The 13,024-nt window shown below is 40.5% G+C and overlaps 1 protein-coding gene across 1 annotated transcript in view; it reads right to left on the bottom strand.

Annotated features, from left to right (window-relative positions):
- The window catches only part of IL16 (interleukin 16), a 107,826-nt gene that overhangs the window by 75,531 nt on the left and 19,271 nt on the right, over nt 1–13,024 (bottom strand). Inside the window, exons 3-4 of the mRNA XM_056572126.1 lie at nt 9,221–9,533; nt 2,426–2,809 (exon numbers count right to left, since the gene is read on the bottom strand). Coding sequence (XP_056428101.1) covers nt 2,426–2,767 — 342 coding nt within the window. The 5' untranslated portion in view covers nt 2,768–2,809; nt 9,221–9,533. The remainder of the gene's footprint in view (nt 1–2,425; nt 2,810–9,220; nt 9,534–13,024) is intronic.

Genomic DNA, 13,024 nt, shown 5'->3' with positions numbered 1-13,024 from the left:
GTGAGAGAAGAGCGAGCTAACAAGCAGGGCAGGCCCGAGACTATGTGCTGCCTGGGTCCAGAATGAATGCTCCCCCCCCCACCACCCCCCCAAAAAAATGATATATATTATGCCATTGCATATCAGGAGGACATGATGCAAAAAACGCAATTCTGGGGTTTTGTATTTTGTTACTCTTACAGCATTTACCATACGGGACTAATGTTATATTTTAATAGTTTGGACAATTATGCAGCAATACCTAATATGTTTATTTCTATTATGTTTACGTGTTTTTTAAATGGGAAAAGGGTGGTGATTTGGACTTTTAATATGGAAAGAGTTAATGTGTGTGTTTTTTTTAACTTTATTAAACTTTATTTAATTTTCTTTTTTTTTTTAAACTTTATTGGTCCCTTACGGGACTGTTAGGAGGAATTATTAGTTTCCTCATACAGATTAATGCAGTTCTATTGAACTCAATTGATCTGTGTGCTCTGCACTCCATTGATAAAGCCTGGTCCAGCCAGGCTCTATCAATGAGATAGAGCCTGGATAGCAGAAAAAGAGTGGTAAGCCCTCTGGCCACCTCTACAGTTGATCACACTCCTGCGATCGTGCTGCGGGGGTGTGATCCTCCCCTCCAAACCACCAGGGATGGTTTAAAACTCCCTTTAGATGTGGCAATCTAAAGGGTTAATCGCCAGCTGAGGCAATCACGGCATGCCGGCTATTAGTGGCGGCCCCCAGTTACAGGAATTAGTTGGGGGCCTCAAGGTTTTGAGTGGACTTGAGTCAGGAGCCTGCTCCATACACCCTGAGCGGCACCATGACAGACTAGGTCCGTCATGGGTCATGAAGGGGTCAAAAATCTTCTCTGGGTGGCAATTAAAGGCCTCTGTGAAGGTGCTGCCTGGGTCCAATGAAGCCAGCGGGACCAATTGTAGGACCAGCCCTGCTAACAATACAAACTTACAATGTAAGTCTATGGGATTGTCTTAAAGAGGTACTCCAGTGCAAAACAATTTTTTTCCAATCAACTGGTGGCAGAAAGTTAAACAATTAAATTACTTCTATTAAAAAAAACTTAATCCTTCCAGTACTTATCAGCTGCTGTATGCTCCAGAGGAAGTTCTTTTCTTTTTCAATTTCTTTTTTGTCTGGCCACAGTGTGATAAGTACTGGAAGGATTAAGATTTTTAAATAGAACTAATTGACAAATCTATATAAAACAGTATATTAGACAGCGCTGATTGGGACTTAATTATGCAAGTTAGTGGAAAATGAACAAGTGTGTATCCTATATGTATATATATATATATATATATATATATATATATATATATATATCTATCTATCTATCTATCTATATATATATATATATATATATATATATATATATATGCACGTGCAACAGTATATATAAAGACATATATGCACATGAAAAATTAAAAATTACCTGAACGGAATTGCCACAGGATTATTAGATGGCTACAATGATACTGTCATACGGATACCGTGCTGATAGCAATATACATGTATTCTGCAAAAAAAGCTTAACGATGCTGCAGGGCTGTACTCTGCTAAAAATACAGGTATTGTATTTTTTGCAGAGTACAAACCTTTCTTACCTCTGAGTGCTTTGCCTTCACCTTCCGTGATCAACTGATCTCAAAAGTGATAGCCCCTTGTGCCAAACACAGACTAAGGTGCTACACACACAGCAGTTCACCCAGGGCCAAGTTGGGGCCCATACCAGAGATCGTGGGGAGTGCCAGCAGTCGGACCCGCACGGTCAGGCATTTATCCCCTATCCTGCAGATAGGGGATACATTTTTTAGCACTGGAAATCTTTAAGACCCCTTTAGACAGGCTGGTTAAAGAGGAAATTAGTATTTCTAGGAAGGCTCATTCCTAATAATCGGCCTGTCTAAAATGGCCAGTTATCAGTTGAGAAACAGGCAAACACTTGCTCATCAGCTAACAGCATCTTAAATGGGTACTTCACCCTCCGAAGGATAAGATGTCTGATTGCGGGGGTCCGGCTGCTGGTACCCCAGCACTCTGAACATTTATGTTCCGAGCGCCGGTTGAGGGCGGCCATGTTCATGCTGTCACACTGAGCCCCCTCCATTCATGTCTATGGGAGGGGGCGTGATGGCTCTGGGGGATAAGGTTTCTAAGGGCAGAGTACCCCTTGCAGGCTTCTAAGTTACTGCTATCTGCCCAACATGACCCGTATAAATATTTATTAAACCAGCAATCGTTCGTGCAGCCCAGCCATACCATTGATTGAGCCTTGTGAAGTTCAGCAGTCAGCCTAATAAAAGGGTAATGAAATGAAATAAGGAATATATCATGTTTTTGTAGAATGGACCTTTAACACTTTATAATATCTAATGCTGTTCAGGAGGTTTTCAAGGCCTTTCAGCACAAAAGAACTTACCTTTAGAGATAATTTGTTTGTTGGTTTGTCACTGGAAGCAGCTTTGGACAAAGCAATATTTTTTCCTGTGAGATCTGGCAAAGTGCTATCTGTGTGCGTTGTATCAGCTGTAGATGACTCCGTGTCTCGTACACTTGCGCGTGATATGTCATTGATTTCAGAATACTTTTCTTCCAGACTGGACCCATCATCACTGTTTTTGGTGTTACAAAGAATAAGAGACTTGGATATAGATCGGAAGTTTTTAGGTTTCTTCATTTTTTTCCCTGTACTGTTCTGTCTGTCCATCTTTAGTGAGGACGTAAAGATGCTGGTTCTCTCGTGACCATATTTGTTGGGCATGTCAGGAGTTAGGCCTACATCATCCACAGCATAACATTATAGCTGAAAGTACAATGAAAATTATTATAATATTGTACTGAGTTGATATGGAACATTTCAAAACCAAGAACTCATGATTTTATTGCATAAAGAAACCATTCACTTCACATGATAGCTCATGATCAGCATCTCCACTTTATAGGGTTTCTATTGTAACTTGTACCAGTTCATCATTTTACTTTTCTTAAATTTGTTTGTGGAATATTATGTAATCCTGTATTTGCTCATAATACACACATGTAGACATAACACTGCTTGCTTGTTATTGCCAGTATACTTCATGACGCCTGCCTACAGCAGAATAAAATAAGGCATACCTTACTATTACATCTGTAAGCTGATCATCCTAATCCTCATGTCTGCAAGAACATTATTAGGTAAAATCACTATCACAGATCATCTTTAGGGGTCAAAAGAAAACTAACCATAGTTATTTAGGCCAGAGAAGAGAAGAGTATTGTTATATTTAAAATCTCTACAAATCTCTGACTTTTTTCTTTTTAGTAATCGGTCATTGAAATAAGGGAAAATGTATCCTCTTATACCAGCCAAACCAGATTATCCTTAGGAGGAGTCACCCATTTGTAACAAGCAGTTTTAGAGTTTTGCTCCTTGTGATTACGGCACTTCCGTACATCCTGTTGGTTTGGAATGTAAGAAATAGTTTTTCTTCCTTCAAAAAGATAATTCATTTGCATACTTTCCCCCACCCAAAAAATTAAAATAAGAAGGTCTTTTGCCATTTGTAAAAGACTCAGCGATCAGCCAACAAACGAGAAATTACTTAGATCATGTAACCCTAGAATCACCTTCAGTCCGTCGTACATCTACATGTGTAAACAGGACAGGTATGGACTTGGTCTCACAATCATTGAATCTTGAAAAGGCTCATAAAATGAATGCTGATCTGTAAGATCAGTGCTTTTATCGGGCATGGACTTCCCATCTAAAAGAAAAAGTCTCCATATCGTTGATCAATTCAACAAAAGTCAATACCCCATCACCCTAAGCGATATTGAAGCCACTTCTCTAGTCAATCAATAGGCTATGTTCACACGTCAGAATGTCTGCACTGAGATCTTCTGAAAACTGTGGGCGCCGGCTAAGACCGCACGGGAATGTTCCATCTCATAGACGGCTATGCATTCGGTGCAGAGTCCGCAGAAAGAATGAACAGGTTCATTCTTTCTGTGCATCTGGAAATCAGACTTTCCATGCCAGAAACATCTGGCACAGAAATTCTGCTGTGTGCACAGTGCAGCAGAATCCCATTGAATTCAACAGGACTTTGCTGCTCCGGAATCTCGCTGCAGAATTCCGCACGGAAATTCCAAGCTGTGAACATAGCTTCACCCTGCTCTGAATAGACGAAGAGAAAGTACCCTGATACATTAGTTTAGAGATGGGTTCGGCTGGGTTTACATATGTCCAGCATAGGTGAACTCTAGATCTGGACGCAACTGATGCCACAACTGATGACAGGCATCCATTGTTTCTGAATGCCGGGCAGGGGAACGCAGCTTGCTGTCCGGTGCTCTCAGGCGTGTCCAACCATCCAGGATCAAAATTGTGACACTGAATGATTGTGAACTGTCCCAATCAAATAGGCTCAACCAATAAGAGAAGATAAATGAAGAAAACGTTCCCCTTTTTCCTCAGCCTGAAGTCACGATGGAACCATCACAATATTACAGAATCGTGAACAATGCTATTCATACCCTATGCTGCCATGCCATACATGTCATCTTGGTGAACCAAGAATATCATATTAGACTGGAAACATTTATAGGAGACTTGGTGTCTCAATATGGAATTCACTATGTTTAATATGGATATTAAGATGATATGATTTAGAGAAATAAATGAACTACTGTAATATAGATGATGTAGCAATAAGACGCTTTAAAAGTGTTCACTGTCCCTCTATGACCCCTCCACAAGTGTGTGGGTTTACAGCCATCATTCAGTTTCACAATAAATATTATAGATTTTGTTACATGACAACTGTGCTGCAACATGTACGCTTAGAAATATTTATTGGCTTGCAAACTTTTTTTCTTTGTGACCACAGAACTTGGACAAGGGTGAGGTTTTAATTTATTGTTGTTTTAACTCATCCTGACTTACGCTGCTGTCATGCAAGTGAGCGGCTTAGATGACTCAAGCGCAGTTTATTACTTATTTAGGCTTATTGTGCAGGCAGCTTATGGATAGATGTTTATCCAGTAATTATTGTATATGTGTCTTATGTTTATATGTGCTGACATTTTAGATGATTTTTTATGTGTCTCCAAACTTCATCCTTACAACTTGCATATATAAGGATACCATTGCAACATCTTACTGATCTCAATTATGCTAGTATGTTTTTGCTTTATAGCTTATGGAGAATAACTGAAAGTCATCCTTATGGTGATGTCATCATATCCAAAGAAGGCAAGATGTACACTCATATCCTGGACTACATTACATTTTAGAAAAACATCCCCTTCTGCCACCATCCTTTCACCCACGTTCTTACTCCCATGCGTTTCTCATTTTTAACGGTACGCACCAGAGCTGTTTCCTCTCTCTTCTCCTTTTTGTTTTCTGTATTAAACTTTTAGCAGCTTATATTTCGGAAATGTTCTTTTTGCAGATGATGTCCTCCTTACCTCGACCTCCCTTCATGCCACCTTCTCTTCATGCTGCTTTTGATATGGCTTGCGGTCAGGTTATAAGGTAAATACTAGTGTTGAGCGGCATAGGCCATATTCGAATTTGCGATATTTTGCGAATATATGGACGAATATTCGTCATATATTCTCTAAATTATCATATTCGTAATATTCGCGTTTTATTTTCACCTATACGAAAATTCCCGTATGCGAAAATGAGCATATGCAAATTTTCGCATATGCAAAAATTTGCATGCCAGTCTCACACAGTAGTGGTGTGGATGCTGGATAACCTCGGCAAGGTGCTTGTCCAGTCCTGGTAAAAACGGCGATGCTTCTCTGGGGTGCCTCCGGATGCGTGGATGCTTCAACTCCCGACCCAGGTGGGGGTTGGAGAAGGAGGAAGGTACGGGAGCAATTGAAAGTTTTAAAAGCTTTATTCAGACGACGCGTTTTGCAAGGGGTCCCTTGCTTCATCAGGTGACCTGATGAAGCAAGGGACCCCTTGCGAAACGCGTCATCTGAATAAAGCTTTTAAAACTTTCAATTGCTCCCGTACCTTCCTCCTTCTCCAACCCCCACCTGGGTCGGGAGTTGAAGCATCCACGCATCCAGAGGCGCCCCAGAGAAGCATCGCCGTTTTTACCAGGACTGGACAAGCACCTTGCCGAGGTTATCCAGCATCCACACCACTATCCACCAGACCGACACCACGGAGTATCGGGATAGATGCTTGGCAGCCCAGAGGAGAACGTTTAGAGTGCATGCACTCAGAAAGCCCACATCAGTGTTGTGCCTGAGCTTGCACAACACTAGAAGGTGAGTGTGTTAATACACACTTTAATTTGGCTCCATAATTCCTGTATGCGCAAATTTACATCCTTTGCGATTACCACCATTTACGGCACTTAGATAGCGCCCCCTTTGTTTCCTTTCTTTTTTCCTTTTCTTCACAGTCTCACACAGTAGTATTAGAGCCTTCTTTACACCACACAAGCTAGAAGCAGAGAGGGGTGATAACTGTGATGTGTACTGTGGAAAAAAATAATAATAATAAAAAAAACGAATATTCGTAATTACGAATATATAGTGCTATATTCGCGAATATTTGCGAAAATGCGATATTCACGAATAAAATTTGCATTGCGAATATTCGCGAGCAACACTAGTAAATACTGCCAACCCTCCTTCTTAATGTCCCTCCTCTGCCCCTTAATCTTTTAAAACAAAATTCTTAGCACCAGTGGAGATCCTACTCTGAAATACCTGGGTGTTTTCTTGACCCCCTTCCCACTATTCCACAAAATCTTTATCACATAAATGGAAACCCCATTTTCTTTCTCTTCTAGGATGCATGTATGTCATTAAAATGTCTCTCCTACCTAACCTTGCATACCTTTTTGACCTCTGTGTCAAGATTCCCCTCGCTAACTTTTATTTGGAATTACAAGCGCCATTCAATAGCTAAACTTTTTATGCTTGCTACCAAGGGCCAGAGGAATTTCATGGTACCAGACCTACTTCAATTCTTTTGATGAGTTCCTGGGCAACTCATCAAGCCTGTATTGAATGGATAAAAAAAATTAGGTTACAGTAATCCCAATTCATTCTTATTGCCTTCTATGGGACCATTCCCTCCACACTTCTTCAGGAAAGCCTCTCGAGCCCATAACATATTTATTAGAACTATTGTCTACTTACAATAGAGGTTTTTCTCTAACTTCTTATTCTCCTGTGGTTTTCATATTGCAAACCTTAACCTTCCACAACATTTCTATTCTCAAAAGATTTAGCAACTTCTCTGGTAAACTGCACAATGTTGAAGAAAGAAGGATAAATGGAGCACTCAACAGAGTGTTGCAGAGCAGATCATGCAGGGGAACTAACCAGACTATCTGCTAAATTGCTTATTTCCATCCTTACTCCCACCAAATCTCTTATTCCTCAGACATGGAAACAATCTACTCTACCCTCTTTTCTAAAACTTTATGCCCGGATTAGGGAGATTAGGTCATTAGAATATCTCACAGCTACTCTTCATTATAAGATAGGTATGTTCCTAGCCCTAAAGGACTCTTGGGACTCACTGTTCTTGCCTGGTATTTTGTAGGACCTCTTGTTTTATACCCCTTTTACCTCTTGTTTTTTTTCTTTTGTATTCGTCTTTGTCCTGTTTTTATTTTACTCCTATGCCCTCTTCTACATTGCTTTAATACTTGATTGTTTTTGTAATGATGCTGCTGACGTATATTAACTCATGATGCCTATATCCTGGCTGTTAACAGTTTCCTGTGCTCAGAATGGAGGTTCTATCACTATTACAGTGAAAATGCTATTTTCCTTTAAAGTTATTATATTATTGTATTACATATTCTGCAAATTCTAATTAAAAATTACGGAAAAAAGACCGTACAGCATAACCTTTTACATTTTTCATATTCCTCATGGTTTTACTCGTAATGTCCATAATCTTTAATATGTAGCACAAAATTAAAGCATCATTTAATCCAATTTGCTAATAGCCATTTCACCTTGTTGAAAAGGTGTTTCCAGAATTTTCAATCAATGACTTATCCGTATTATAGGCCATCAATATACAGTAATGCTGTTCAGCTGCCCATCTGTGGAAGCCAGCAGAAGGGCAGCTAAAGAGTAGTGTCAGCTGGCAGAAACTGTAAACCTGCTGTTCACCCTTGGCAGATACCAGTAGGAGAAAGCACTGCACCAATACCAGCACTTAACCTTCCATTTGCTTTCAGATAGATTGCCAGAGCCACCCTCGATCAGAGCCTTGATACTGTCTAGAGTCAGGACATTGCCTGCACTGCTTTCCACTGTCTCCTCCTGATGCTAGATAACTTAAAGGGGTACTCCGCCCCAAGACATTTTATCCCCTATTCAAAGGAAAGGGGATAAGATGTCTGATCATGGGGGGACCCCTTCGTTCTCGGCTGCGGCACCCCAGACATCTGGTGCATTGAGCGAACTTCGCTCTGTGCTGGATGACTGGCGATGCAGGGCGGAGGCTGGTGACATCACGTAAAGAACGGTGGGTGCAGCAGGAAGATCATTGAGGTCCCCAGCTGCGGGACCCCCGTGATCAGACATCCTATCCTTTATCCTTTGATTAGGGGATAAAATGTCTAGGGGTAGAGTACCCCTTTAAGGTCACAGACTGTCCAGACACAGGGCCACACTAAATATGCAAAACCTGTTGCAGACATGTAAGCTAAATGGCACTTGCACAAATCCATTCACATTATTCAGAAAAAACTCAATTCAGATGGATGGAAGGGACTTTTCAGTAGCAAAAAGTTTTGCAATGAATCTGCTACATGTGAATATACCCTAAATCAATCATTTGAACCCATTGAGGGATATACCATATACTGAATTCCCTGGTACAATATTCTGCTTGTATAAAATGAATTGTACTACTTTTATACAAGGAGATTATTGTTTGCAGACACAAGTTCTGAGTTGCATTCCCATACTGGAAATAAAGATTAACATCTGTATACAATAAACATAGCCATAACTATATTCATGACACAGTTTCTACATTTCATGGTGCACTTTGTACAATACATGTACACTATAAATAAAATACATAGCAGCTCAATGGAACCATTGATGGAAGTATGCTGGACCCATTTGTGCAGCCCATAGATGTCATGAACCTAAATAGTGGTCTTTTTTGAAAACTAAACAAATTCAGCTTTGGACAGACTTTAGGATCACTCTTATATTTTATTACCTTCATTAATTGCTATTGCTTCCTCTGATCTCCTTCCAGCGCCATAACATACTTTTTATGAACTTGTGCCAAAATCTACTGCATATGTAAGGTGATCTGGTGCTGTAGTAAATCAGACATCTGTCTACTTATTTTCAACATCTAGGAATTTTCTAAGAATCTTTTTGGTACGGTACATGTTCTGAATCATCTGTACTTTTCAGAGTACTATTTCTATTCAAATACTAAAGAGATTCAAGTAGGCGCGCATCATTTCTGAGCATTATTGTGTATGCATGTCTCTTTTCCTTATGTTTCTATTTTTTTTAAACATCTGAAAAAAAAAACATAACAAACCAGTACTTTAGAATAATAGCTGCCAATCTGTACATTTCATTGCTGTTGTTATTCTTATTTTTGTTCTTGTTACTATTGTAAATCTTAAAGGAGAAGTATCATAACAAAAAATGTATCACCTATCCGCTGGGACCCTCCGTTATCTCCTGTGCGGTGTCCCGGCTCTGTCCGGGAATGGCGCGTGTCGATCCTCCACATGAAGCGGCGGCTGACACGCCCCTTCATATATCTCTATGGGAGAGCCGAAGATAGCCGAAACAGCTCTCCCATAGAGATATATGGAAGGGGCTTGATGCCACTTCGTGTGTTGGTTGACACGCCCCCATTCTCGGATAGAGCTGGAGCTCCGTAAAGGAGATCAGGGGTCCCAGCTGTTTATGTTTATGCTATATATATAAAACTCAACGTGTGTGTGTGTGTGTGTATGTATGTATGTGTGTGTGTATGTTCCAGCATCACGTCCAAACGGCTAAAGATATTAACATAAAACTTGGCACACATGTTACTTATATGTCAACAACAAACATAGGATAGGTGACTTAACCCTTACTCACCCCCATTTGCCAGGGGCGGGGTTTATGTTTAAAGTCTCATACAAGTCATTGGGAAATATATGTTACTGCATAACTTCCAAACGGCTTGAGATATTTCGATAATACTTGGTTACATGTTACTTATATGTCCACTTAAAATATAGGATAGTTAATTTAATCCTTAACTACCCCAATTTGTGAGGGTCAGGGTTTTTGTTTAAAGTCCCATGCAAATCAATGGGAAATGTATGTTCCCACATAACTTCCGTACAGCTGGAGATATTTCAATAACTGGTACACATATTACGGGTCAGGATAGGAGGTCGGCATAGGAGGTCGGGATAGTAGGTCGAGATAGGAGGACGGGATAGGAGGTCGAGATATGAGGACGGGATAGGAGGTCGTGATAGGAGGACAGAATAGGAGGTCGAGATAGGAGGACGGGATAGGAGGACGGGATAGGAGGTCGTGATAGGAGGACGGGATAGGAGGACGGGATAGGAGGTTGGGATAGATGGACTGGATAGGAGGACGGGAAAGGAGGACGGGAAAGGAGGACGTGATAGGAGGACGGGATAGGAGGACGGGATAGGAGGACGGGAAAGGAGGACGGGATAGGAGGACGGGATAGGAGGACGGGATAGGAGGACGGGATAGATGGACGGGATAGATGGACGGGATAGGAGGACGGGATAGGAGGACGGGAAAGGAGGACGGGAAAGGAGGACGGGATAGGAGGACGGGAAAGGAGATCGAGATAGGAGGACGGGAAAGGAGGTCAAGATAGGAGGACGGGAAAGGGGGACGGGAAAGGAGGTCAAGATATGAGGACGGGAAAGGAGGACGGGATAGGAGGTCGGGATAGGAGGTTGGGATAGGAGGTCGGAATAGGAGGTCGGGATATGATGACGGGATAGGAGGTCGGGATATGACAACAATATATGAGGACGGGATATGAAGTCAAAAGCTTCCTCCTTTGTTTATTTTCCTCCCCAAGGATTAGGAAGGAAAAACCGGGCAACGCCGGGTACTCAGCTAGTCTCCTATAATAATAGAAATCACTTAAGGACAAAGCCCATTTTGGCCTTGAAGACACAGACAATTTTTATTGGCTGTGTCTTTCATTTAGCGTTTTAGGTTTTTCCTCCTTGCCTTAAATGGACATAATTCTTCTTATTTTTCATCCACAGACCCATATGAGGGCTTGTTTTTTGTGTGACCAATTGTACTTTGTAATGACATCTTTAATATCATTAAAAAAAATGTAAGACGTAACCAAAAAAAATGTATTTGTAGGGAAAAATGTAGCAACTTTTGGGGGTTTCATTTTTACACAGTGTACTTTGCGCTAAAACTGACACAGTAGGGGGAATATTCAAAGAGTTGTGTAATTAGTGGATCTTGTTAGCGCCTCATTTTCAGAAGTGTGTTTGGTCTTTTGAAAATTTGGGGCACGTTTGTCCCGCAGCCAAAAAAATAAATAGAACATCATTTAATACCAGGTATTAACTGCAACACCTTTGTGCGCCAGAAAGTTGTGCTAAACCTTTGAAAATAGGGTGTTAATAACGCATAATTCGTAGCCACGCCCCTTTAAAATTCGGGTGCTAAATATCTGAATATGTGGTGCTAATAGTGTGCACCACATTTGCTTAAAAAAAGCAAAAAAAAAAAAAAAAAAAGTTTTGCTTAATTCTTTGAATATCCCCCAAGTATCTTTATTCTGTCTGTCAATACCATTAAAACAATGCCCAATTAAAATATTTTTTCTATTAATGTATTAATTAAAGTAACTTTTTAAACATATTTAGAACACCTCAAATTGTCCTATTCTGCACCCTATAACTTTTTTACTTTTCCGTATAAGGGGCTGTATAAGGGCACATTTTTTGTGAAAGTATCTATATTTTTATCAGTAGAATTATTGTTTAGATGAGACTTTTTGATCGGGATTATAAATGCTATATTTTTATAGCTTGGACAATTCCACACACGGCGATTCTAAGTATATTTTTGTATGATTTTTTTGGGGGAAAATGGGAAAAGGAGGGTGATTTACATTTTTATTTGGGGAGGGGCTTTAATATATTAAAAAAATATATATTTTTTTATTTTACACTATTTAAGTCCCCTTGCATTACATGAGATAATTGGATTGCATTCACTTTACAATGCAATGCTATTGCATAACATTGTACAGGGAGATTGGTGCTGTACTAATACTGCTAGGCTGTATCACAGGAGCAATGATGCTGGGGCAGGAGGATAGGTAAGAGACCTCCAGCCACCATTTTAACTCTTCGCCTCCCCTGATCCCAGGAGTCTGATGAGCACCACATTACCACCAGCACCTGTCTTTTTTCCATTAGACGCTGAGAGCAGCATTGACCATGGCATCTAAAGGGTAAATGACAGGCAGTGGCAAGATCACCACTGCCTGTCACTAGCAGTGATAGTTGCCATCAATTACTGCCTATGAAGCGAACACAGCTCTGGCGCTTGCTTTATAGACTCTAAACCCTCCAGGTACAGGTACACCCTGATGCATTTAGGCCCAAATGGCAGGGGGCATACAGGTACACCCTGTGTTGTCAAGCAGAATTTAAGCAAAGATGCTTACAATCAATTTTTGAGTAATTCAAAAAGGTTAGCCTTTTGGTTCATTGAGGGGAATTCATCAAGCTTTTTAGACCGTTTTTTCTATCTAAAAAAAAGTTACATCCAAAGTCTCAGTGACTTCTCCTGTGACCTTTGTGCAACTTTTGTTATAGCTCATATCTGAAAGTGAACTACCATGTTCAGTGAAGACAACAGAAGAAAAGGTCAGCTTCTCCTAATCCAAGCACACTGCAATCTCCACAAGTAACAAGCAAGGAGAGGCTGGAACCAGCGCTGTAGAATCTTCCAATTTATTGGAGGTTAAAACACAGAGCAG

Source organism: Hyla sarda, chromosome 4 (genome assembly GCF_029499605.1).
Source record: "Hyla sarda isolate aHylSar1 chromosome 4, aHylSar1.hap1, whole genome shotgun sequence".
NCBI lineage: Eukaryota > Metazoa > Chordata > Amphibia > Anura > Hylidae > Hyla > Hyla sarda.
The sequence above is the reverse complement of the archived record's forward strand: the minus strand, read 5'-3'. Positions and strand labels throughout refer to the sequence as shown.